Source organism: Oratosquilla oratoria, chromosome 6 (genome assembly GCF_046742065.1).
Source record: "Oratosquilla oratoria isolate Oo_2021 chromosome 6, ASM4674206v1, whole genome shotgun sequence".
NCBI classification, from domain to species: Eukaryota; Metazoa; Arthropoda; class Malacostraca; order Stomatopoda; family Squillidae; genus Oratosquilla; species Oratosquilla oratoria.
In genome coordinates this window covers 60,668,382-60,694,422 of record NC_134782.1, presented here as the reverse complement: position 1 = coordinate 60,694,422, position 26,041 = coordinate 60,668,382, and the positions used below count along the sequence as shown (strand labels likewise).

General features: G+C 41.4%; 1 protein-coding gene across 3 annotated transcripts; it reads left to right on the top strand.

Moving 5' to 3' along the window:
- Nucleotides 1-1,400: 1,400 nt before the first annotated feature.
- On the top strand, nucleotides 1,401-26,038 carry LOC143026515 (uncharacterized). 3 transcript variants are annotated; one of them, XM_076187045.1, is made up of 5 exons: nucleotides 1,401-1,696; nucleotides 19,118-19,297; nucleotides 21,387-21,518; nucleotides 22,855-22,933; nucleotides 25,312-26,038. In XM_076187045.1, exons 1-4 carry the CDS (start codon nucleotides 1,523-1,525, stop codon nucleotides 22,927-22,929), a joined length of 561 nt encoding a protein of 186 aa, XP_076043160.1. In that variant the 5' UTR covers nucleotides 1,401-1,522; the 3' UTR covers nucleotides 22,930-22,933; nucleotides 25,312-26,038. The 3 variants fall into 3 exon arrangements, with proteins under 3 accessions (XP_076043160.1, XP_076043161.1, XP_076043162.1); XM_076187046.1 differs by lacking the exon at nucleotides 22,855-22,933 and having other exon boundaries at nucleotides 1,402-1,696; XM_076187047.1 differs by lacking the exon at nucleotides 21,387-21,518 and having other exon boundaries at nucleotides 1,403-1,696.
- Nucleotides 26,039-26,041: the final 3 nt, after the last annotated feature.

Below are 26,041 nucleotides of genomic sequence, written 5' to 3'. Positions count from 1 at the left end.
TAATAAACAAACAGGTAAATAGAAAACAATGATAAATTGACAGATAGATAATAATAAACGAAAATCAAGCTAATAATAAACAGACAAATAATAACAAACAAAAAATAATATCAAATAAATGGCAGTCATTATAGCATCTTGCTTAGATATTTATCTAAACGAATCTTGAGGCTTCGTATTGAACTACATTGCACTGCCTCTGCAGGAAGTTTATTCCATTCATTAACTATACGGTTGGCGAAGTTGTTTCTACCCACCTCCAAATTAAATCCATTTCTCGTCAGTTAGCCTCCAGCATATTTTGTGATCCCCTGTTCCTTTCCTATTCTTCATATTTTTCGGAGCAATCTTTACTTCCTCTTCTTCAGTTGAGTTTTCTCCTCCTTCCTTTTGTTGTAACTTCTGCTCGTATTCATTCGTAAACTCCTGTGCCTCCTCTTACCTTCCAACAATCAAAATTTCTTCAAGAAGTTCCCACCATCTTTCAGCCATATTTTCTGGTTCTATTTCATTTCATCAGTTTCATCTTTAACTGCAGTCGCCCGCTCAGTTTTCCTCTTATTGTAATGTTTTGTCATTCTGCCCCAATGTAATTATTCTTAATGGCCTTTTATCTTTAATGGAATGGCGAAACTCTCCCTGGTTTCTTTCCATATCTATCAGCGTTTTTTGCATTAAGAGCTTTTTTTAAATGTTGATTGTTCTTGTTAAAATGCATGTACTATTGTTTGTTGAGGTTGTCTGTTGCTGTTTTGCTGTCATCGTTACTGTTACTGTTACTGTTTCTACTGATCTGGTTATAACTTTTTTATTGTTGTGTTTTTGTTGGTTTCATTACATTGATCCTATTCACAACCCCGTTGTTTCAGCTTCGTCTGTCGTTTTCAAAATGACATGGATCTTGCTTGTTACTGTGCTATGATTCTTATTTTTTATATACACACACATCTATAAAATTGCATTTGCTTTTCTTATTGCCAAACTGCTTCATTTGCTTCTGGTACTTCTTCTTCGTCTACCTTTCATGCTGCTGCTGTTGTTGCTGCTGCTGCTGCTGCTGGGGCGAGGGCCACAACCGTCGCCAAAAATACTCGTATCGGTGCCAGGCAAGCCACCCACCTGATCCACCACCTCCTCCACCGCCACCACCCTACCTCCTGCACGACACCCTCTTCGCTCGGCGACCCCGCCCTCCGGACCCCGCTGGGCCCCCCTTCGGGTGCCCGAACCATTCTGAAACTTGCCTAAACTATATAGCCCAATTTCAACAAACTAGGGGGTATTTGTGTGTGTGTGTGTGTGTGCGTGCGTGTGTTTGTGTGTGTATGTGCATGTGTGTGTGCGTGTGCACGTGTGTGTGTGTGTGCGTGCGCGCGCGTGTACTGGGCGTGCTGGCGACGGGGCGCGCAAGTTGCCAGTGTGGTCCAGGGTGCCCTAAGGTTCGCCACTCTCCCGCTCCTGCCGTCCGTGCCCCTTCAAAAGCAGCGTCTCCATCTAGTAGCAGCCCCCACTCATTGTCATCATGAGCTGGCCATCCTTCTACGGTTACAAGTACACCCCTATTGGCCTCCGCCAGAGGGAGATGAAGGACTACACCGGCACGCGCACGATGAATACCACCGTGCATCTGCCGGAGGGCGGTCACCTCTTGGACATCGAGCGGAAGTATGGCCCGGACGGTACCCACTCTAAGAAGGTACGTGACAGTCAGAGACTCCCACATCAGCAGACTCCCCTTCTACAACTTCTGCTACTCCTTCTTCCGGGGGAGGGGGGGAGGGACTGGGAAGGGGGTGTAAGTGCAAGAGACACACACGAAAGTAACCCATATAGAAAAAAAAGCCCAGTAGAGTACAAGTCCAGTAACTCCTCAACCATCTCTGAAGACGACAATTTAAGACCTTCAGACTACCATCCAACCTAACCTAACACCAAGCTACCTTTCCTCCTCCGTAGGCGCCGTCGCCACACGCCTACAAGCAATTAGTGGAGTCAGACTCGAATAGAGTCCATACAGTGGGTCTGGTTGAACTCCGGGTACCACAATCCGGAAGCCTCGCCACAAGGTTCTTGAAATGACAGTGTTGCCATGTGGCTCAGCAAGCAGTGCTAATCCAAACGAAAAAAAAAAAGAATCACTTTGTGCCCTTTCCCTATCTTTCTGTCCGCGGAAGTTGCTAAAGTCTCTGTAAATTCGATTCGTTCGGCATTGTTGTTCTCAGTAAAGATCAGTCTAAGGCAGTGCGATGAAACGAATCCTGTGGTATCCTGTGACACATTCCCTTTAGTCATACGGCCAATAACCCTGACGTGAACCAGAATATATGAAAAATTAAAATACCAATGCCGTTCCACACACGCGCGCTCCCAAACCGGGGGTATGTGATTTCACCCTGGTTGTTTGATGTGTGGGTGGAGTTACGAGAAAATCAAAGTTAAGTCATTGCAAAGTAGGATGATTTTTGAGGATAGTAGTGGACGTTAGAATAGATGACTTTTTGAAGTTATTTTAGTGTGACTGGTTGATATTCTTATTTTTTTTGTACTATTTCTAGGTTTTCTTTGTATGATTGAAGACCAAATTAAGTGAAAGGAGGCTAGAATGACAAAGGTGGTTTGCTAGACGAAAGTGGATTTAGTAAGGGATAGAATGACAAAGGTGGTTTTCTAAACGAAAGTGGATATGGTAAGGGGTAGAAAAATAAAATAAAAAATAGACGGGGTGGCTGGTGCATTTTTAAGTCGAGTTGCAGAAAGGAAGTATCAGAGGGTATTTGAAAACGAGTAAAGACTTTGGCAACAATGTTACTGTTGTACATCAGAAAGCTTAGGGTAATTAAAAGAACGTATGGAAAGGGTGGATTTTTTTTTTAATAAATTAACAAAAGTGAACAAAGTATTTATAGAGGTTATCTGGACATGCGGAACGAAGAGCTGGAGGAAGAGAGGACATGGCGACAAGACTGTCAGAATCAGAGGTGGGGGGAAGAAATGGTAGGGAAGACCAAAATATGCTGAAGGATGTTTAGGAACATATGGAGGGATATTGACGCACATGGAAGGGTTAGTTTAGGAGGGAAGGGGCTAGAGGGAGATGTGAAGCAAGGGAAAGAGGAGAAGGTAACTGATGGGAAGAGATGACACGATGGTAGTGCACAGGGAAGAAGCATGGGAGGATATCAAGAAACTGGATCTTCTGTCCAACATTTGATCACTTTTGCTTGTCCAGTGTGAGAGCTAAGGAAACTTATTCCATCTTTTACTCTTTTTTTTTTAACTTTACTCAGGGTGATAGGAAACTCATCGAGGGTCTGTTTTGTAACTCCAATTTGCGAAAATAAAACTAATTGCAATATATACACTGTATATATACACAAATGTATGTATGTATATATAGGTATATATGTATATATATATGTATATATACATATACACACACATATATATGTGTATATATATAAATACATACACACACACACACACACACACACACACATATATATATATATATATATATATATATATATATGTATGTATATATATATGTGTGTGTGTGTGTGTGTGTGTGTGTGTGTGTGTGTGTGTGTGTGTGTGTGTGTGTGTGTGTGTGTGTGTGTGTGTGTGTGTGTGTGTGTATTACAGTATACATACACCTTTCCAGTGACATTTCCTGCTTGTAGTTTTACTCTCCCCGCGACTGTGAAAGTAGTCACAGATACAAAGGAAGAGGGAAGGATGAAGCTAAGCTCCTCACCCCGCTGATGGTTTGTGTCCTCATATAACACGGAACTCTCACGGGGCCTACCCCAGCGGGTGTTCGAACTAATGCCCCAGCATCCACGCGAGGTTCGAACCTTGAAACCTCTGTGTGGTTCCGAGTTCTGAGATTTTGTGCTTAATGTAAGTTGGCCATAACATTCACACCCAATGAGTGTCAATGCCAGCAACTTTGAGGACTCCCCCTGACCGTTTTGTCATGATAAGCACTGAAGATCATTTTCGACTCAACGTTTTATGACCATAAGGCTCATCATAGCTTGTTCTGCTATCGTCATATTCATATTACATACATTTTGGTTCCAAACGTATGTTTTGTACTTCATTTTTGCTTTAACGAGTGACTGGAAAAAGGTGTGAAGAATTTTCCTCTGGCCTTCTTGTATGTACAATGTAACTGCGCAGTATTCGTGTTTTTTCTGTTGTTACACAAGACCTGTCGGTATGCCTTTCTTGAAGGGAGTATAGCTGTGAGATGATGATTCTTATATGACTGGAGGGTTGTGGAGACAGACACCACAGGTAGTGGGATAGAACACCTTGAAAGAAAAGAAAATAAAATAAAAAGAAAACGACAACAATTTTGTAACCGTCCCAGGCGCCAAGTGGGAGATGACGTCAGTCGATTCATAATAATTGGATGTAAAGGCTTACAGGTTTTGCCAACGTTGATGTGACATTACGAGTGGCAATAGACCACAGCTAACCTGAGCGTGTTAAAGGTATTTCAGGAGTAATTATTTAGGTAGTCATAGTAATGACTGTTGCTTTTGAATTTCACGTTTCATCAACTAGGAGCACGCAGGTCAACAGTACCCCCCGACTATTGAACGATCTCCCCAGGAAGAAAAGGTGGACTGCTACCTGCGTGGTATAAGTATGGGTTCGTTTCAATACCTATATACCAGTCTGTCTATATACCAAGAGCTTTCCTCGCCTTATAAGGGGGGGTAGCCGTTTCAATACCACCAGCTGGTAATAGAACCAAGTTAACAGTCACAGTTTGTCATAGCTCCTTAAGGGGGGGGGGGATTAGAGAGAAAATAGTTGAAACTGACAAAGAGCTCTTGGGCCCGTTCCGGGGACTGAGTGCCAACCCTTTGGTCCCTCACCTCCAGATGGAAGTAAGGCTGTCGTTGATATCTGAAGATTCCCCGTGGGGGAGATGATTCTCTCTTACGTCCGTTTTGCAGGATTGCGATGCACATGCCCCTATTGTTGGTTGCGTGTAGTTCATAGGGCAAAGGAGACTTTGACTGAAAGGAGATCACAAGGGAACCTGAAGAACCTGAGATAGAGAGACAGAAAAAGGACAAGTGGACGTGAGAGGAGTCAGGAGGAGGAGGAGGAGAAGGAGGAGGAGGAGGAGGAGGAAGAGGAGGAGGAGGGAGAGAACAGAGGAGGAAGGGAGAAGGAAGGACGACCATCTAAGTCGGGGCGAGCTATTCCCAGCGATGCCAGATCCCTGGCGCCAAGACGAAACGGGAGTCTGGGAGAGGAGGTGGGGGGGAGGGGGAGGAGGTTGGGGTCTGGGCTGGGAGAGCAGGTGCTGTCGGTCTTGGAGAAGAAGCGGCAGGGGAGGGAAAGAGAGGAACTTTGAGGCCATGTCCTTATCCTATGCTGGGTTGGTGGGCTTCGGTGGAAATGAGGATGGCAAAGACAGAATGTGATTTGAGAGAGTAACAATTATGAGTGTGTGAATCTCCATAGTCCAAAAACCACGTGCTGGACTCATGATCGGTATCTGTTACCCTCCCGGACGAGAGCTTAGATTTTATGTATGGTTCGATCTATGGATAACGCTGTGACCTTACACACACACACACACACACACACACACACATATATATACACACACACAGCTCCTTGCCCACCAGTATTGGAGTACCGGCTTGGAGTGTTGTGAAGCTGTTCTGTCCTGGGCACGGACTCAAACTCAGCCGAGTGTGGTGCCACTACACCAGTGCGCGCTCGCGCGCGCGCGTGTGTGTGTGTGTGTGTGTATGTGATGGTTAGTAAGAGGTTGCAAACTTGAAAAGAAAAAGTTCGAAAAAAAAACAGAGTTATTGATTCACACACATATCAGTCACATTGGAGCCAACGTAGATAACAAAACTAAAAAAAAGCATGAACGATAACGAGTACGAAGATAGGGCACAATTATAATGAAATATGCTTTTGATATAAGGGAGGAGGAATTTTGGGAAAAGCATATATAGATATGTGTTTGTGTGTATACACACACACACACACACACACACACACACACACACACACACACACACACACACACACACACACACACACACACACACACACACATATATATATATATATATATATATATATATATTTATATAGTATATGTATGTATGTATATATATAGTATATGTATATATATATGTATAAATGTATATGTATATATATATATATATATAGTACATATATGCATATATATATATATATATACATATATATATATATATATATATGTATGTATATAGTATATGTATATATGTATATATAATATGTATACTGTATATATATATATGTATAAATGTATATGTATATATATATATATATATAGTACATATATGCATATATATATATATATATACATATATATATATATATATATATGTATATATGCATATGTATATGCATATATATATATATATATATGTATATGCATATATATAATTTCACATGAATTCTAAGAGCAGTATTTGTTATTCAAATGAATTCATTACGTCAGTGCGCAGTCAATACAAGATGGAAAAATAATGTAAAAACACCACGACCAAAGTCGAAATTTTGATGGAATCGAATTAAACCAGGATGCAACAGGCAGCGCTGAAAGATTTCAGCCATGCAACACGATGATGCTCGACACAGAACTGGTTCTATCTAATGACACAGATTCTTATCGTGCATTGTGATAGGATAAGCTTAGGGATTAGAAAAAACAAAAAAAAAGTTTTCAACAGTCGATCCCCTACTTTACTTAGCGTCTGTCCCACCTCCCCCTCAGCTGAACAAAATATTCTTGCGTTAAAGAGAACGAAGGTTCTAGATGGCGCCGCCATCGCGAAGGTGTTCCAGTCGTCCGCGATAGAACAGCAGAAAAGCGGAGGATCAAAAATCTCGTCAGGAACCAGGAAGCCGAGGCGTGGTCCAAGTGAACACAAGACACCTGAACTCAAATGCCAATTCAAAAAAATGGTCTTCAGGCTGAAGAGCTTCTGTTTTTTTTTTCAAATATTCACTTTCTCCCTCCCTCTCTCTTTTGATATCTATCTATATCACATCTGTATCACACACACACACACACACACACACACACACACACACACACACACACACACACACACTATATATATATATGTATATGTATATATACATATATATATATATATATATATATGTATATATATATATATATATATATATATATATATATATATGAATAAAATCGTTATAGAAACCCGGAAATAATAAGTTATAAGCAAATTACCCGCAGCCTCCCGTCTTCCGTCAACGATCCACCCCCGCCACCTCCCCTCAGGTGTAACAGAATAGTTCTTAGGTCAGCATGAAGGACACCACCGCTGTGCCTCCTCATCAAAACACTTTCTTAGACTTCTGCAATCGAAGGGGAGGTAGTTTTGACTAAGTCTTCCTCCGGGCGAGTCTTTCGTAAAAGCCTCATCACACTGGTCAATTTTTCCTCCGACTGTAGGAAGGAATCTGATATGATGGTGGAAAATAATTTCCTTCACCATATCAAATGACACTCTATGTAATTTTTTTGAGAAAACAAAGTAGTTTGCCGTTGTGATTTGGTGGCGGAAAAAAGTTTCTGGAGGCGGGCGGTACCGCCGATTAATCGGAGGTTGGGGGAAAAATAGCCCAGTGTGATAGCCCTTTTACCCATATAACATACTGAAACGTTCCTCCGTTCCGTTTGTCTGACGACTTGTAATTCTCAGACTTCAATAAACCACAACTTTTCATCATCTCCCCGTTCTCATGTTTATTATCTACGTATTTATTTATTTTTTATTTTTTTAGTAATGTGTACATTTTGATGAGACTGTTGTTCCAACGGTGAACACAAGTTTTGATATTTGACCCACTCCCAGCATGACACTATACAATGTGGCGCGATGAAAACATGATAAGATGAAGCTATCGAACCTGGCCACAACGCGGCTCAATATTTCCCAAAGACTCGTTCTTTGCAAAGCAGGAGGAGGAGGAGGAGGAGGTAGAAGGTGCAGAAGCAGTGGCATCCGGCGCCCAAGAAAAATTCAAAACACGAACGAGTTCTGCTGCAGGTCGCAGGTCGACATTCCTTGGCGCCAACTACCGACCACGGACGTCTCTCAAATCTATTTCCAATTTCATCTTCAGACTCTCCTTCGAGTCCGTTAACGCCATTTATTTTCTCTTTCTTGTGTCCCATTGATTGTTCATAACTGCGGTGTGTGAAAGATGCTGCCATTCTTGAGAAGATATTTTGTTTCGTAGAAAGTTCATTCCATTCTCCTCTTTCCTCTCTCACTCCTCTTTAAGTCCCCAAAGAGAACCTCGCCTTCCTCAGCAATGACCAAGAATAATGAGGAACACAGTTTGTATATCTCCGTGACGAAATACAAAGAGAGACAAGAATGGAACATCTTGCTCAACGAAACGATTAAATTACCCCATGCGAAATTGATGGTGAGAGGAATAACGGGTGGAAGAGGTGGAGGAAGAGGAAGAGGAGGAGGAGGAGGGAAAGAGAAGGAATAAGAGTAGGAGGGAGAGGGTCGTGGCACTAATATGGTATGACTCGAAGTGCCCAGCATTCTCCACCACCAACCACCACCACCACCTCACTCCTCCACTACCTGTTACTCCTCCTCCTCCTCCTCCCCATCACCTCCATCCTCACCACTTTCTCCCCCTCTTCTTCCTCCTCCTCCTCCTCCTCTTTCTCCTCCTTTTCCTCCTCTACTTCCTTTGCTTCCTCCTCCTCCTTCACCTCTTCTTCTTCCTCCATCACCTCTTCCTCCTCATTTTCCACCTTCTCCACCTCCACCTCCTTCTCCTCCTCTTCCTCTTCGTCTTCCTCCTCCCCACTCCTCCACTCCCTCTCCCTCCCCATCACCTCCCTTCCCCTCCCCTCCACAGACGTTGAAATTGTCCTCCCACTCACCCTTTCTCTCCTGCCCCCCCCCACCCCTGTTCCACCTTCTGCTCTTTTCCCCGTTCCTCTTCCTCTTGCCTCAACTTCTCTATGTGTTCTCCCCTTCCTGCACTTTATACCTCCTTGTCTTATTTGTTCTTCCTTCTTCCTCTCCCTTCCTTTATTCCTCTACATTCTAATTCTCCCTTTTTTTCTCCGTGTTCTTGTTTCATTACCTTCCTCTTCCCTCCTCCTCCCATCCATGTTTACCTTCATTTTTAACTCCGCCTCCCACACTTAACTCCCTCTTTCCCTTTCTCCCTCACTCCCTTCCCCTCGTCTCTATTTCTCTCACCCCCTAGCGGCTCTCTACCTTGAGGCACCCTGGCGCGGTGCCATCTGGGTGCCACGAAGAGACGACCCCACTGTAGAGAGGTAGAAGAACCTTCCGGTAGGTGCCAAGGAACTGCCGAAGGTGCTGATGTTGAGGGGAAATGGAGTTTGAATATGTATTCCGGGGAATATAAAGGTCCCAGGAGGTGTACAAAGGACTCTTGTGCCGTGATGAAGAACGCCTCAGAGAACAGAAGAGGTCGCATGGGATCAGGGTTTATTGGAGTCTGCCGAGGTGTCAGACTCTTTCGCAGGATGTAGCGAGGCGTTCTGAGGTGCCAAGTAGTATGAGGTGAGGAAGTTCCTGGGAGGTAGTTGGGGGTGAGTTATCAAGATCCCCGGTCGGTTTCTTGGATGGGTCGAAGGGATAGCTCAGTAAGACTTCGAGAGGCTGGTTCGGGTCTTAAGGCGTCACAGGGGACGAAGAGAACTGAAGAGAACGAGAGAGCGATCTCAAAATAGTGCCACTCCCTTTTGCGTCCTGGGCCCGTTCTAGCTTCAGAGCTACGGTGGGTCAATAGGGGCACAGAACGATGCCTCCTACTCTAGTCTGGCATAACACCCAGGGCTAAGGTGACGGGTGGAGGAAATCAAACGCAGATTCTGGCATCAATTCCCATTTTCTTCATCAACCCCTCCCCTTCTGCCATTAAAGGTGGAAGAGGCATTTTTCGTTTTCTTACGGATGATGTCAAGTTATTCTGTTAATTTCCTCTTCTTCCACTTCCTCTGGTATCCTCTTTGTCTTCCTGTCTTTTTAATCGTCTTTACATTATCCTTTACTGTTTCTGTCTTCCCTTTTAAGCTTCTTTACTAACTTCCTCTTTGATTCCTTATTCCCACGTCTTCCTTTCTTATCTTCCTCCCTTCTTGTCCCTCCTTTACATTACCTCTTATCATTCCTTCACCTATGGCACTCGCCCTCTCTTCCTTCATCATTTCTCTCGTTTTCTCTCAGTGTTTGAACTCCTTCACTCATGCCAATTCCCACCTCGCCACCGGACCCCTCTATGCTACCCTCCACATTTGGCATATGCCGAAACTCCAATTTAGACTCTAAGTCTAAATTTCTCTTCCTCATCCTCATCCTCCGCCTCCTTCCTCCTCTTCTCCCTTCCCTTATCTCCTCCTATCCTTCTTCTTCCTCTTCCTTCCTCCTCTTCTCCCTCCTTCTATCTCCTCCTTTCCTTCTTCTTCCTCTTCCTTTTCCTTCCATCTCGTCCTTTTCCTCTTCTTCCTTCTCCTTCACCCCTTATATTTGTCGTCCTCTGCATTTTCTTCCTTTACCTCTTCATCTCTACTCTCCTTTATCATTTCCCGCTTTTCTCGCTTCTATTTTACTCCCATTTTCTTCCCCCCTCTGCCCCTTCGCCTTTTTCTGTCTTTTTGGTTCAGTAATGTTCGGCCTCCCGAGGTGTTTATGCCTCTCTTCCTCCCCCCCCCCTTTTGCCGTAAACTCGGCCGGCACTAAGTATGCAAGTTACTTGTATATACTGGCTATCATACAACGACTGTAGTCAACTAAGGGAAGCTCCACATGTACACACTCGAAATTTTTACCCCGTTTTGATTAACCACTTAGGCACGGGTGTTGCCCGTGTACCTTATCATAACTATCGTCGAGTGATTTTATTCACCACACAATCTTCAGGAAGTTTCTCCCGGGCTTGTCGTTCCATTCGTTCCATTTGAATTTTCGTTGATCATTTCAACGTCAGCAAACCCCATATTGAGAGTTATAATATATTTATTAATCCCTTCTGTATAATGTCCTCTCCTCTGGCTAATGTCATTTCTATGTAGGTGAAGAACGGCCCCAGGATTGAGGATATCACTTGATATCAATTGAAAATATTCTTCGTCTCCTTTCGATAGTAAGAAGATTGACGTTACCTTCGGTGTTATTGATGTTTAGATGTTTACCTCAGGTCATTTGAAACTTACTGAGCCGATTTTCAGTTCCAGAGGTCCACATTAATTCCCCACCGGTTTTGACCGTTGTGCAACCATTATGGATTTTGACCCTATAAGAGTTGAAATGTAGATTTGCGCTTTTGTACTGTAAGTAAATGGTGACCCAAGAATATTTCGAGGTCTTGGAAAGTGAAACTATATTTTGTTGAGGAATAAGATGTATATCTGAGGACGCTGGTTTGGAAAGGAAAAATGAAAGAAATACGTATATAAAGCACAGAGCCAAGAGACTGTTTCTGTTCCTACAAGAAATATATTGAAGGTTTTGATATTTGGCGTTCGGTCGCTGACCTACGAAGCCCTCGAAGGACTTGAGTGATATCAGGCAAATGACGTGGCAGAACTGAATCATCGGAATAAGAGACGATCGACTAAATGGGTCATCTCAGAATAGAAGAGATTATGTGACAGACCAGAGGACCATCAGAGGCAGAGATACGGCTGCCTAAACCAGAAGTTGTCACTCGTCCAGAGAATATATTTAGATGTGAGGAAAAGAGGGATAGTTTAAGAGGGAAATGAGGAGGAGCCATTTGTGGACAGCTTTGCCGAAGCTGTCAATGAGATCAATCGAGGAGCCTACGCCAGGAGGCGCTGAGTAGCTGTAACCAAAAAAAACGTCACCTTTTTCCCCTATGCGCTTGGATTGCTGGGACAAGTAACAGTGACTGCTGGGAATCGGAGAGGAGTGCGGGATTCGAACCCAAAACTAAGCGAATGTGAGGTCGACACGTTTCCGATAACTACCAGCGCACACAAGAATCAAAGGGAATATAAATCATCACCAGAATACGTGTCGCACAATTCATGATAAATTTAAAGAAAAACAAATCAAATATTATGTATTCCAAAATGCCATTGTTCAATAAACTATATCCATGCAGATAAACAGTATTACATAACTGTAGGTCGTTAGTTGAAGATTGCGAACAGCCATTCTTCTTTGCGCAGCTCGTAATTCCGTGAGAACCGCAAGCAATTTCTAACTCAGAAAAGATTAAAGAATAAAATCCAGTCATAATAATTGGGGAGGGAATTACTATAGTCGTCTAAAAAAACATATTCTATCTAAAGCGTATGCAAAGAATTCGGTGACCACGAGAACAGGAAGAATAGTAATATCCTGGATACAAACAAGGTCACAAGGCCACTGGAGATATTTCTGGCTTGCCACCAGAAGCTACAATAATAGCGAGGGAGGGCAAAGGTTTGACATATTTTGGTGACAAGAGATTTCATGTCCGGTCGAAGAATAGATACAATACGTTTGCGGGAAGAAATATACAGAATGAGAGTCTTGGGTGTTTAAACAATACAAAATCGTCAGTAAAACATCAGACAATCTCAAATCATTCAAGAATAATTAGAATTGAGTCCTCTTTCATCCTCCTCTTCTACTCCCTCTATCTCCTCTCCCTCCTCCTATCTCCTCCTCAGTTGCAGACTGGAAGCTCCCAAAGGAAAATACTCCTCTGGGTTTTATCCAGAAAAAAAAAAATCTCCGAGCCATGGGTTGAACTAATTCAAACAGTTCGGGCAATGTAAATGTAGGCAAAGTGGAATATAAGTTAAAGACAGGATCATTTGCAGATGCTAACCTTTTGTTTCAAGAACTGTCTAGCTTTTGTGTAGGCAGGACATTGACAATTACTTAGTACATGTAAAAGATCTCGTAGAGCAAAGGAACATAATCGATCTACTGATCGCTCGCCGTGAAAATGGGATAACTGGTGTAAATTTGGTTTAAAAAAAATCATCTAGTAACCGTAATCTAACTAATGTCACAATTGGAAGATGTGACATCAAACATCACCTAGAAGTCAACTGTCTAATAAATACCAACCACAGTGGTTTCAGACATAACTAAACGCTCCTGCAAGATTAACGTTATAAAAATTCTACAACTACGACAAAATATTTGGTTTAGAATTAGTATATCTACACTATGAAAAGGTTTGTACACCGTTCGACACGAGAGACAACTAAATTAACTCGCTTTGCATGTCATAAGAGGTGACTTGTAAAGTTGGATTAACAGTTGGAAACGAATGAGAAAAGATGGCAGCAGCCAGGACGAAGGACAAATTGCCAACCTGCACCGAAGGTGATAATAAACAGAATTGTCCGCGGTGGGAAAAAGCACCCGTGGGCGCGGAAAGGGTTTGCATCGTCGCGATTATGTTGTACAGACCTCTCAGCCTTCTCTTCGCACGTCATCATACCATTGCCTTCTCCACCACGTACCACCTTTATCAACTCTTCCCCCACCCCATGGTGAAAGTCTTCCAATTTGTTGATAGAAAGGAATAGAAGTAACTTTGCTGTGAAATAAAAAGGGGGAAGGACTTTAGGTAATAACATACATTGATTAGATAAAACATTTTAGACTCTCCAAATAAAATATGTATGTATGGTGCAAGGTACATGTGAAGTCTCGAGCGCGTTGGGGAGATTGTTGTGGATGTTGTGAACGATTTCCGAAACCAGCGTAATCAGCGCTGAAATGCAACACTGGTATACTGCGCCTTTGATACCCGCCGTTGATCAGAGAGGGGTTGGAAAACCACGAATTGACCAACACTTCGCGGGGCGACACCCCGTTCTCGAGACAAAACCGCGACCCACCACTCCACTTGTGTTCCATATATGTGTGTATGAAACAATATATGGAAAATGATACTGCACGGCCCGCAAAAGGAAAGGTATGAGGCGTTCGTTTACGAAATTCAGAACAATAGACATTATGAAGATGGAAAAGTGGAAATATGCAACATCGAAGCACGTACGTGCGCGAGCGCTCGTACTATCATATCAGATTACATTCAGAGCGTGCCAGATACAATCCAAAGACCGTACAACCACACATTTGACCCGCACCATCCTACGACCAACCAGTATAGGACAACTTACCATATTAATCCTACGCCATCGTGCAAACCATAGAGACTACGGCAACGCAGCGTAGGTCCGTGATGTCACACCACTCATCCTTCCAAACGACACCATGACACCTGCGCTGCGCGCTCCCACCAACGCCTCTGGTATGAGTCGCCTCGCTCCTTTTGGCTCTTGGCTCGGTTTCTGTTTCTCTTTGGCCTTCGTCCGGCCTTCATCCTCGTGGCCCTGGCCATCTGAATTTAGCCCTTCGCATGGCCTACATTCTGCCGTCTGCGCCCTCCATTTTCGAAAAATACCCTGAGAACATCCAGACCTTAGTTCCTCCTTATCTAATTCGTCTCTTAGATCTGCATTTAGCCTCTTACGTACTCCTCCTTCGGCCTCATTCTTTGCACATTCAGATAGTCATGACATTCTTAAAGTCTTAGGTCCTTCTTCGTCAGTCCGTCTCCTCTGGCAGGTTGTCTTCCTTCTTTTGTTTTCAAATGCCCCAAACTAAAAAAAAAAAAGAAAAAAAAAACGACCAGCAATTGGAGATGCTGAACGCGTTTCAACTGACAACTTAACCAGCTCCCTTTGTTTCTGCGAGGTGCCTTATAGCTTAACAGAAAATATTGGTGTTAGACCAAAAGAATAAATGCCATCCGGGTTTACAAAGAACTAATCGAAATAGACTATGTCTCTTTTGTCGGGCTACAAAGATGAATGATATAGCCTCATGGCTACCAGAATATGAGGAAAATTGTCATTCAGAACAGAAAATTGTATTTGTTGTAAAGGGTACGGATTAAAAATTGTTTAAGAAGTTTTGAAACCAACCTAAACTTTCTAAACTCCCTCCTTTGCGGCGCATGCGCATTAGACTAAGAAGCATGAGACGTCTACAACAGAAAGAACCCTTCGGAGGCAGAACCGCGCCTATTGGGAATTTCATTATTTTCCCTGTGGGCCTGTGATGCCATACTTCCTGAAGAGATGAAATAATCTTAAAGAGTTCTCAAGAAATTATGACAAAGCTTGGCTAAGCCCTCATAGCCAGACGATGATGTAATTTCTTTTGTGCGCCTCAAACCAGCAAGAGCATTCCATACTGCAGTTTCCCATATGATTTCTTTAGTTTTCTGAAACACCTGTTTCTGTATACAGTCTTATGGGTAGGGATTCTAAGGGAATTAAATCGTCTGAAGACCTAACAAAACTAACAATTCTTACCAAGAAACTTGAGTTTCTTGTATTCAACAACCGGGTAACCGCTGCTACTTACATTGATATCAAGCAAGCATATTAACAGTACCTAAGGTTATGATTAACAACATCCTCTTGCTCACTACAACCAAGACGCATTCCTTCCTCTTTTTATTATTTCTTACTTTTTTATCTACGTAAGAATATGTTTACATATTCGACATGTTGTCTGTCCTTTTTCTTTTCTTATTTATTAGTGATTCACAAACTTTATCTTCGGTAATTTGCTAAAATACTTAATTAAACTTCTATTACTTTACTTAAGATCTAGTTTCAGTAGTTTCCTAATATAAATGTACCTCTTAGTGCTTCTTAATATTTGTATTTCAGTATTCATTTAGTTTACTTTCTATTTTATCTTTTGCTAAAAATATTCTTTCTTTTCTCTTGGTAATGTTATCTTGTTTCTATTCGCCGGCCCCAATCAGATTAATCACATTTCTAATACTCTTAATTAAGACACTTATCAACTTCATTAATTCATTGTTCCCTAATGTTTTCAGTAAATGTAATATCTTTAAGTCTCAGTGATTCAGTGTTCGTGGCTTTAAATACTATAAGTGATCTTTGCGATGTTTTAAATGTGTCTTTGTATGTTAATTTCATTTTCAAACTAATGAAAATTACTAATTTGCTTCTAGAGGATTTCATTTGTCTCTTTTGGGGGGTTTCTTTTGGTGCCACTGATATCAGGATCTGATAAGAATTAAATCACTGCAATCATGGGCGACTTTAACAGGCAGGGCATTTGACATTTCGCCCTTATGATACGAGTGAACGCCTTTAATCTATCAAGACCATTTAGGATGACTTTAAATATATGTTTGTAGTTTAGTGTATTTCATCTATAGCCATGGATCACCTCTTGTAGTAGGCCTATCCTATGACGCTATGTTAAATAATGTAGTTTGTCCAGGTGTTGTTACGTGGAATACTATAGCAATCTGTTTGCTATATTTGCAGGAGTCGTACAATGACTACATGCCAACCTCACCTGCACTGTCGTCCTTAAAATTTTAAGGGGTAGCCCTTCCTAATCCTAACCTTTATCTCTCCCTAATCCTCCCCTACTCCCCTGCCCCCTTCCTATTGCCTTTCCGCCTCCGCCTTCCGAATCGTTTCGATTTAGAAGAGTTGGATTAACACAATTCACACCTACACTGTCCTACTTTGTCCGTTCCTTGTCCCATTCCTGCACCTCAGTACTTTTTTTTCCGAAATGCGCATTTCAGAACATCACCGTAAAAGATCTGTTTGTAATTATGTTTTCGTTTCATGTCAGATTGTTGTGTCTGTGAAGTCACTGAACTTTATTTGACGTTATAGTTGATAACTGTTAGTTAAAGTCGTGTGGAAATATATACCAGACCACTTGAAGACATATGTTAATTCCAGATCAAATCATCTTTCGTTGACTATAAACCAGTTGAAGCTATGGTTACATACTTTCAATTTCTCTCTATTTCGCCCTCTTTACTGTATTTTTTTTCTTCTTCCATATCATTAGAGTTAGCCCTCAATAGTTTTTAGTTGATGAGCTGAATATAACGGTAATTATGAAGTAATAATTCTGTAGAATATTAGAGCTACAAGTTGCAGTTTCCTCGTCTCCAAGTCCCCTGCAACCTCTCTGAACTTGTCAGTGTTCAGATAACTTGCCTATAAGCGTTGCGCGGTTGCAATGAGTTATATAAAAGTTGCATTAGCCTCCACATAGATCACAAATACCGCCGGACGGTCCTATCTCTCTTTTTTTGGGCGCCATTCTGTTTGCAAAGATCAGTCGTCTGTCTCGCAAACTGCAAGTCATTCTTGTAGGAGGAAGCCTCTGGAAGGTCTAGGCGCCTTGGACCTCAACTAGAGCTGTTTTGCACCCCCCCCTTTTAAAACTCACCATCTAACACACAACACCCCCCACCCCCTCACTCAACACCCGTGGCGTTTTGGTGACTTCGCCCCCGAACTAGTCATACCCGACGCCTGGGCGTCCTCATCCCATCGAACTCGATCCCTGGGATGGGGCATGGGCATGACTGTGCGAGCGAGCGGGCTGACCAAAGTTTAAGTCTGCCACACACGGCAGTTCCAACATATTTCCAGAGTGAGTCAGAAAGGAACAGCAGTCTGGTACTGCGTTTATTTTTGTCCTTTTGCAGTGGTAGGATAGAGTGCTGCATGTATTTGTAGAACTTAACCAGTAACCATATTAACTAGATTAATCATTGCCAAATACCTCTGCATGATACCAGGCGGTGACTTACGTCTTTTTTTTTTTTCTTAAAGAACAATGGTGGGTAAATCGTGTAGCCTTTTTTTGAATACGTGCCAAAATAGCTCCACGGTGGTTTTGCAGACAATAACTTGCTGCCTGTGCCAGTGCCCGTTCCCTCAAAGGGTTTTTCCTAAACCACAAGCCACATTGTTTCCATGGTTACCAAGAGGGCACCAAAGAAATGAGTGGAACAGCTACCCGGAACTGAAAGAGGCTAAGATAGACAGTGACCTCTTTGCTACCGAGTGGGTAAATGGATAAAGTAGCCAGGCGACAGAGTCGATAGACGCCAAGAGTACATAGTGAGAAGATGCCAGCCGGTGGGGAAGGGGTTAACACGGGAAGGGCTGGTGGAAGCACAGGTGTTTATATTTTGGCACCAGTTGCATAAGCCCCGGTGACCTCATCCACGAGAAATGCCGCTCCACTAGAGCATCACTGGCGCGCGATGTTCCTGACGCGAAAGGGAGATCGTCGACTCAGCATCAAGTCTCGGCTTGGTGCTGCCATGTCAAGTCTCCTGATCTCGAGACTAGGGTGTCAGAGAACAAGGGTTCTAGGTTGAGTGTGGCCCTCTCCCGGAGCATGGAACGAGGATGAGGTGGAAGAACGGGAAGAGAATCGAGGATCTCCTGGGATCATGCAGACGTTTTGGCAGGAAGCAACCCTCTCGTGTCGCCTCACGTCCTGGTAGTTTTCATATCACATTTTTTTTTTCTGTTTCCACCTTTCTTACAGTCCAATCGTCGTGCTGCACCTTCGTACGACCAACCTACACCATATCTTTTTCAGTTTGTCTCTTTCGACTGACTGTCATTCTGTCTTTCTCTCTTTCCAACCTTCTCGATTGTCTTTCTCCATTCTTTGTCCCTGTTCGTCTTTTTTCCCCTTTCCCACTGTTTCGTTTCAACCCTTTTATGAATACTTAGAAGTTTTGTCGCCTCATATTTATTTTTTGTACATTTTATTCAGGTTTTTTTCATAGATATCAACGCTTTATTCCCATGACATGGGGTGAAGTTGTTTATTTCCGTGAGTGGTGTTGATTTTTTCCCCCAAACTGTAGGAAATGTATATACTGCACACCTAATCAGTGGACATTTTGGGGGACACGGTTCCTCCCCCCCCCCTCTCCCCCCCTACCCAGAATGCCCCTGTCATAGGGACTCCCTTCGCCCCGAAATCCTATCCTAATGTGTGACATTTAAACCCTCATCTTGGCACCTGAGGACCATGGTTTTGAAACCACTCGAAGCATGTCTTGCAAAAAAAAAAAAAAAAAAAAAAAAAAAAAATAATGAAGATAAGAGGAAAACAGAATGAGACTTTTTTTTTTTCTTATTCTCTTTGTCTTACGGCAAGAATTCATACCTTATTTACTTCGACAGGAGACAGCTAGCAGTGTTCCATCTGTTTTCGACGACTATGCACGTCCCGCACCCCCAGCGCCTTCCCCACGGGCATCCGCCCTTCCGCCTTTCGAGGATTTCCCACGCATGAGCGACTTGGAGCGTCAAGCAGATGACATCATCGCAAACTTCCGCGCTCGTCAGTCCGCTGGATTGGATGTAAGTCGTCCCAAAACCTTTCTTTGATTACATCATGAGACATAAGGTGCTATAGTGAAATACACACGTGTGATTATATGTGTATGTATATATATAATATATGTTGTATAAATGGGTATATACCTATAGATAAAATCAATATGAAACTATATTTTGAAATTCAATTTTAATAATCATGCAATTCTAAATACAGGATTAGATAATATATGTCGTAGATTATAGATTCAGAACCCCACTAAGCAACCGAAAAACAACTTGACTTCAGTCATACGATTTGTGAAGCCTTTCCGTCTTTTTTTTTTTTTTTTTTTTTTTTTTAGTAACGGAAGTTACAACAATTTCCCTCTGTATTCAGTTTCAATAACTTTCGCTTACTTCGTTAATACTCGTTATTACTCTGCTGCTTCTTAGTGAAAAATCTCTAAATTGTGTTTAATTTCCCTCCGCCAAGACAGAATTTCTTTATCTTTTTTGTTTTAGTAGAATTACCTTTTGGAAAAGATAGTATTCTTAGACTGAAATTACCAAATGCTCTTCCTTATTATTCTTTTCATAATCTGGAATACTCAAACTTTCATCGACTGATTACTACAATCAAATATCTATTTTCATGATAACACTCACATTTTATCTACTGATAACACGCGAACTTCAATTGACACGTTGATGTTATCTTATTTATGCTTCTGTTTGTAATACTCAAACTTTTATTTTATTTTTCTGATCCCATTTTCCTTTTCTTATCAGCGGCTATTCGGACGCATTTAAGCTAACTTAAGCTGTCTGTAAGTTGCTGACTACTCAGCTTTTTATTATTATTATTATTACCTCATTTATTTAATTTTATACTACCACTGCTACCGCTGCTACTCCTACTACTTCTGTTACTACCACTGTTGTGCAATTGGTGCTGATGTAATACAAAGTACTGCTATTGTGACCTTACATAGTCTTATTTAAAAAAAAAATCAAAAATCCCAGTGCATATGCTAAAAACTATTTCAGTGAAATTTAGACTAAAGCTCACGTGTGATTCTTGAACCATTTTGACATCATGTTAATACATAACCACCCTTACCTATGAAAAATAAATCCTAACTGATAATCTCCCAAGATAACCTATGAAACAAAACAATTACCCGTTCCTTCGTCAGAATCGCTGGAGTCGACTACGCTAAAGAAATTCGAATTCCTCTCTCTCTCTCTCTCTCTCTATATATCTATCTATATATATATATAAATATATATATATATATATATATATATATATATATATATATATATATATATATATATATATATAGTCTCTCAAAGAAGGCCAAGTATGGTGGCATGCATGAAATTATTTCTCAAACAAAATGCTTAGCCAAAAACAATGATAGTGGTAGTCTTCTTAGCCATGTCTGGCTTTCTGATAACAAGTATTTCTAGTACTATCATTGCGAGAGAGAAAAAGAATTCCTCGTAATCAAAATTAGGTCGAAGGAACAGGAACGTGCATACAACTAGTCACCACTAAACTAATCATACCCAAATTAACGATTAAAAAACAATAAAAATTAATAATTCACATCGTCCTCGAGCCCATGTCCATGCAGTCGACATGACATCATTGTCGTTCTCTCTTTTGATTGGCGCAGAAGCTAACAGCCTTGTGACGTCACAGGCGTTGACACTGATTCAGCTAAGTAGCCTCATTGATACGTCGACAATCAAGCCATCTTTTCTAACCATTTATGGCATTGTTCGTCTTGTTATCTAATTCCGAGCCAAATTATAGGTTATCATGGATTTGAAAAACAGAGGACAAGATGACAAAATCTTATATGATCCTGAAATAGAGGAAGAGCTCAACTAATGCATGATTCATATAGTCCGTACGTCGAAGGAGTATGGGACTCAAAACAAACATAGGTTTGCACTGTGCCGTCCATATTTATATCCCAACAGCAGCCCTACTCAGCCACCACCGCCACAAACCTATAGTGACCCGAATGCAGGGTAGAAAGGGAGGGGAAGGGAATTTGTAGGCACAGTCTATGGGAGTAGATCGCCGTTTCTTCGGAGACTGAAGAACCTATCCCAACAGGAAATCGACTCCTCGATTTCTGCAAAAGTCAGAGCTGCTGATCAGATCACCAGCTCTACGGAGATGTCCTCCTCTGCCGCAAAGGAAGTCTCCACCTCACTTTCCTCAACCTCTAGTTCCTCAGACCAGAGGGTACGTGGCCACTCGTGGGCTGCTTACTATACGCGTTGTCTGTCGTTTCATCATCTGTCCATCCATCCCTCAGTTTTCCTCTCGTTTTGTCAGACCTAACTAAAGGTCTAAGTCCACACGACATCTCGTTTTAGCTGTCATTCATTTTTTTTCTCCATTCATTCCCCTTACTTTTTTCACTTGTCAACGTTTTTTTTTTTTTTATGGAAGCAAACTTATTGCTATCATATTTTTTTTTTACTTGATCTAGTTATTTTTTAATATATAGATAGAAACACGATGATGTTTTTACTATCACCATCGTTTTCTATAGTTACCTTTTAGATCTGTTGTTTTAATTTTTTTGTTTTATAATCGAATTCGTCATTCATCGACATTTCATTGAATTCCTGCCATTCCCTTTCTGAACCACCCATTCCTTCCGTAAGAGTGATGTTATGTCATCCATCGTAGATAGTCTCTGTCATAATCTTCTGAGTACAACCCAGTCGACAATTTTTGAGTAGTAGTATATATGCAGAAATAAGATACACAAGATTTCCTTATAGCACTATGTAGCAGGTTCCTGTCACTATTAGTTGACTATACTAGTTGTTGACGATACTTTTTCTTAGAGATTACAATAAACCAGGCTGTAGTAGTAAAAAAACCTAAAGGATAATGCGTGATACCTGGGTGCATTAGCTGCTTGGAGAAGTGACAGTGAGTCGGTTAAAGCCACGGTAACATTAGCCAACGGAATGTTTGGATTCCAATGATTCAGTTGGATTTCGTCCAAGCTAAAGCTACGGTCACACTCCAATCATTCTGTTAACTAGTGGGCTAAGGCAGTCAAACCAAACAGTATTTTTTTTTTCATACAGCTCTTACCATTGATGATTGTTACCATTAATCAAGCCTTCAGGCAGATAAAGCACCATTTGATTGCAAAATGTTTCATTTAGTTTTATTTAGAGTCAACGAACAGTTTAGTCCAATAAGCCATTCTGTGACCTGGGAGGAATAAGGTCAAAATCAGTGTCACAAAATGTTCATGACTTGAGACACTAATCAATTCATTCTATCTCTATACTGCTCGGGTGAAATATTGGCTTCAGAAGTAATTACAAAAACTATCATCTTAAAGATAGATCGTCAAAATGGAGTTGCACACAAAATCAGAGTCGAACACTTAAAGCAAAATTCCGCGCAAGTAATGAAAAAGTAAATTCTAACATTCCAAACCCAGGTTCCTGATCTAAACAAGGGGATAGCCTCAACAGAAAGCGTTTTCATTGAGAACAGGGACGAGCTACATATAGGGGAAAAAATGCATTTATATTTTTTTCGATTTCAGTCTTCGTACCTTTTCTTTTCGTGGGGTTATGAAGGCGACCGATTCAAACGCATAACTATGCCACCAAGTGCATGAAAAGGTGAGGCTCAAGCAGGGTCTACCGCCAACTTTCCCTCCCCCCCCCTCTACCACCCTCGCATTTTATAGCCAAAGCAGGACCTTCACCACCTGCTTAGTGTTAATGTATGTCCTATTGCTCTTGGCGGGATTAAAGCCTTTGTCCTTTTATGACTTGAGAAGCATTAGTCAGAATGGGCTAATGGTGATTTTTTTCTCGCTAGTATCCCTTGGACAAGTGTGTAGTCGATGACGTTCATGTAGGTTTACAGTTAGACTCTTTGATGTTTGAATGACACCGTTTCTAATATTCAGACATGCATGGCACGTAGTAAATGAATAAAATCAATCCTTCACTATCCTTTGACTTGAGAGGCAAAAGTGGATTATAGATCAGATGATCTAACTCAAGTGGTTGGGGAGTTCCATTCTTAATGAGCTTTGAGCTGATGGAAATTATATTCATTGACTATTTCAAGAACATAAGGTCTGTGATTGTTTGGAAAGTGGCTCACATTTAGTCGACATTATCGACAGAACGTGGAATTTGCACTTAAAGGAACACAGAAGCTTTTATGTCATCCTAGCACTACTACTACCGACTCAGGAGAGTTCCTGTTCTTTTTATCATAGCAGAGCTATCCATTTAAAGAATAAATTAAGATAATGACGCAATAGTTTGCTGCTACTTAACTGCCCTAAGTAGAAAGTCTCTGGAACACCTCCCTATGGTCGCCTGCGCAGACAAATACCTCTGTGAGAGAGAAGCTATTTCACGAAGAATTCTTCTAGACACTTCGGAGGACTGTAGGGGAACACTCCTAGATGGTAGGAGGTGTAGGCCAAATGTTGATTCACGGTAGCGGTCTCGAGCCAGCCGTGTGTATGTCGCCACGATGTCTTCTGGACACTTGGATGTCGGGTTTTGAATTATCCAACATCTCTGAAAGCGTGGAGGAACCAGGCAACACACGTCATGGAATGAAACGTTATGAGTAGGCTAATTAAGGGTGCAATAAGGATTAGAGAAAAGAATGTTGAGACACAGGTACACGGGAATCAAACTGTTCATCCATTCAGGCGCAGCCCACTGAGATCCATGGAAGCAAAGGTGGAAAAACATCAAGATTAATTACGAAAATCACGACAAGAATTCACTCTTTTTTCAGGGTGGGGGGGACTAAACTTCAGCTAGAGAAGAGAAATAGTGACTGGCTGACTAATTCAAATTGATAAAGCCTGCATTTTCTTCCCTATTTGTCCAACTTAATCTTAGATCATTGATATGAAGAGTGTCGTTTGCCAAGTCACCATATGATATATCTAGCAAATGTAACTCAAGTGAGTATATAATAGTCTGGCTATGGGTCTAAGCTAATGCAGGGTCATTTAACCGCTACTTGAGAAATAAATGGTTTAGGATTTTTCAAAACGGATATAGATACATGACAAGAAACTGGAAGGGGATTGGCGAGGCAAAAGAAGTACATGGATGTACAGAAGTACATGAGGAAGGGCGATAACCTTATCACCAAGAGGTGCTGGAAACGTGAAGAAAAAACTGAGAGATAAAAACAGGGAAGAGAAAGACCAAAAATTAAGATTTTGGTCAGCTGAATAATAGAGGTACTAGAGATGTCAAAAAAAGTATTCATCTGTGTATATTAGGAGAGGAGAGTTAGGGAGATATATATTGTGCGCTCCTCGGAGAATGTGCATCGATGGAAAGTAACAAATGACCTATATATATAGCTTTATTGGTAAGGTCGGGGTTGTGAACGTATTCCAGGAGAAAACAAAAACGATCGTGGCCAGATATACAGGTAGTGGCACATTTAGATAAAGTTCATGAGCTACATTGACGGAGTGGAAGAAATAGCTTATGTCCCCATAAAAAGCTGGACAACAGAAACTTGTGTCTCACAGATCGTAGATATGTCTGCGCATGCGTCAACCAAGGTCTCGATGATCCAATTGCGTGTACTAAGTAGCTTGATGACTGCATGACGGCGTGCATGGCTGCATGGTCGCAAGCTTGACCTAATGTCAACGCTTACGTAACCTCACCGTTCAACACTGTGTTTTCTAACTCTACTTGCTCTACTGAATCTAACCTGATTTTTTTTTCTTGAATTTCACTCTTTTCTCTGTCTTTGCAATTTGCATATATACCTGTGATATCTATACTTTCTTCAATATAAATATGTAACTTCTTTTCCATAAGTTTCATATCAAACATCTATGCTCTAATATGATTTGATAACTTTGTAAAAACTCAGGTGTGTTTCCTGTCTTTCTATTCACATCTCAATTGATGCCGACTATATCTTGAATAATTTCACTCAGTAAGCAGAATGAATAGGTAAGGATGCTTTTAAAACCTAAGTGTGTCTCTGACAGATGCGGAAGCTGATGCGAAAGATGGGAGCAGAGGATTTTTGAGGGCTGCAACTTAAGAGATAACCCTTCCCCTTCGACAGAAGAACGACACATAATATACTACTGCACAAGCCGATTAATGCATACACGAAACGGCGGGTTTGATAAATGAACGAATATACTAATAAGAATAGGCATAAGAAAAACGACAATAAAGGCGGATTGCACCAAAGAGGAGCAGAACTTTGTTTACAAAAAAATGTCGTATCTTAAAGCACAAACTACCGGCGCTGCCAACGGCTGACTGACTGCGTGAGCACCTGTAGGAATGATGAACTGGAACGGGCACGAACCTGCACCTCGTGGGAGTAGATGTTATATGTCCAACGTTTGTTTTCAGACAAGCATCCAGAATTCGAAAAAAGAAATGTATCAGCTTCAACAACTTCCACTGTACGATACAAAAAAGCATATTCTTTATCAAGGTCTCCGACCAATCATTTTTTTTTTTTTTTTGTACATACACATAAAAAAATTATCCCAAATTTACGTTGCCTTAATATCTATTCTATTCTATTGTAATTGGTGTATTTTCTTCTCTTATTTTCTTCTGAATGTTACCGTTGTTAGTTCCTATAATGTTTTAGTATTTCAGTTTGGAAATAAAATAGCTGATTCATCTTTGTTCAATTTGTTCTTAGGATCACATCTTTGTTTCTTGTCACTAAAATAAACGTTTTTAAATTAATTA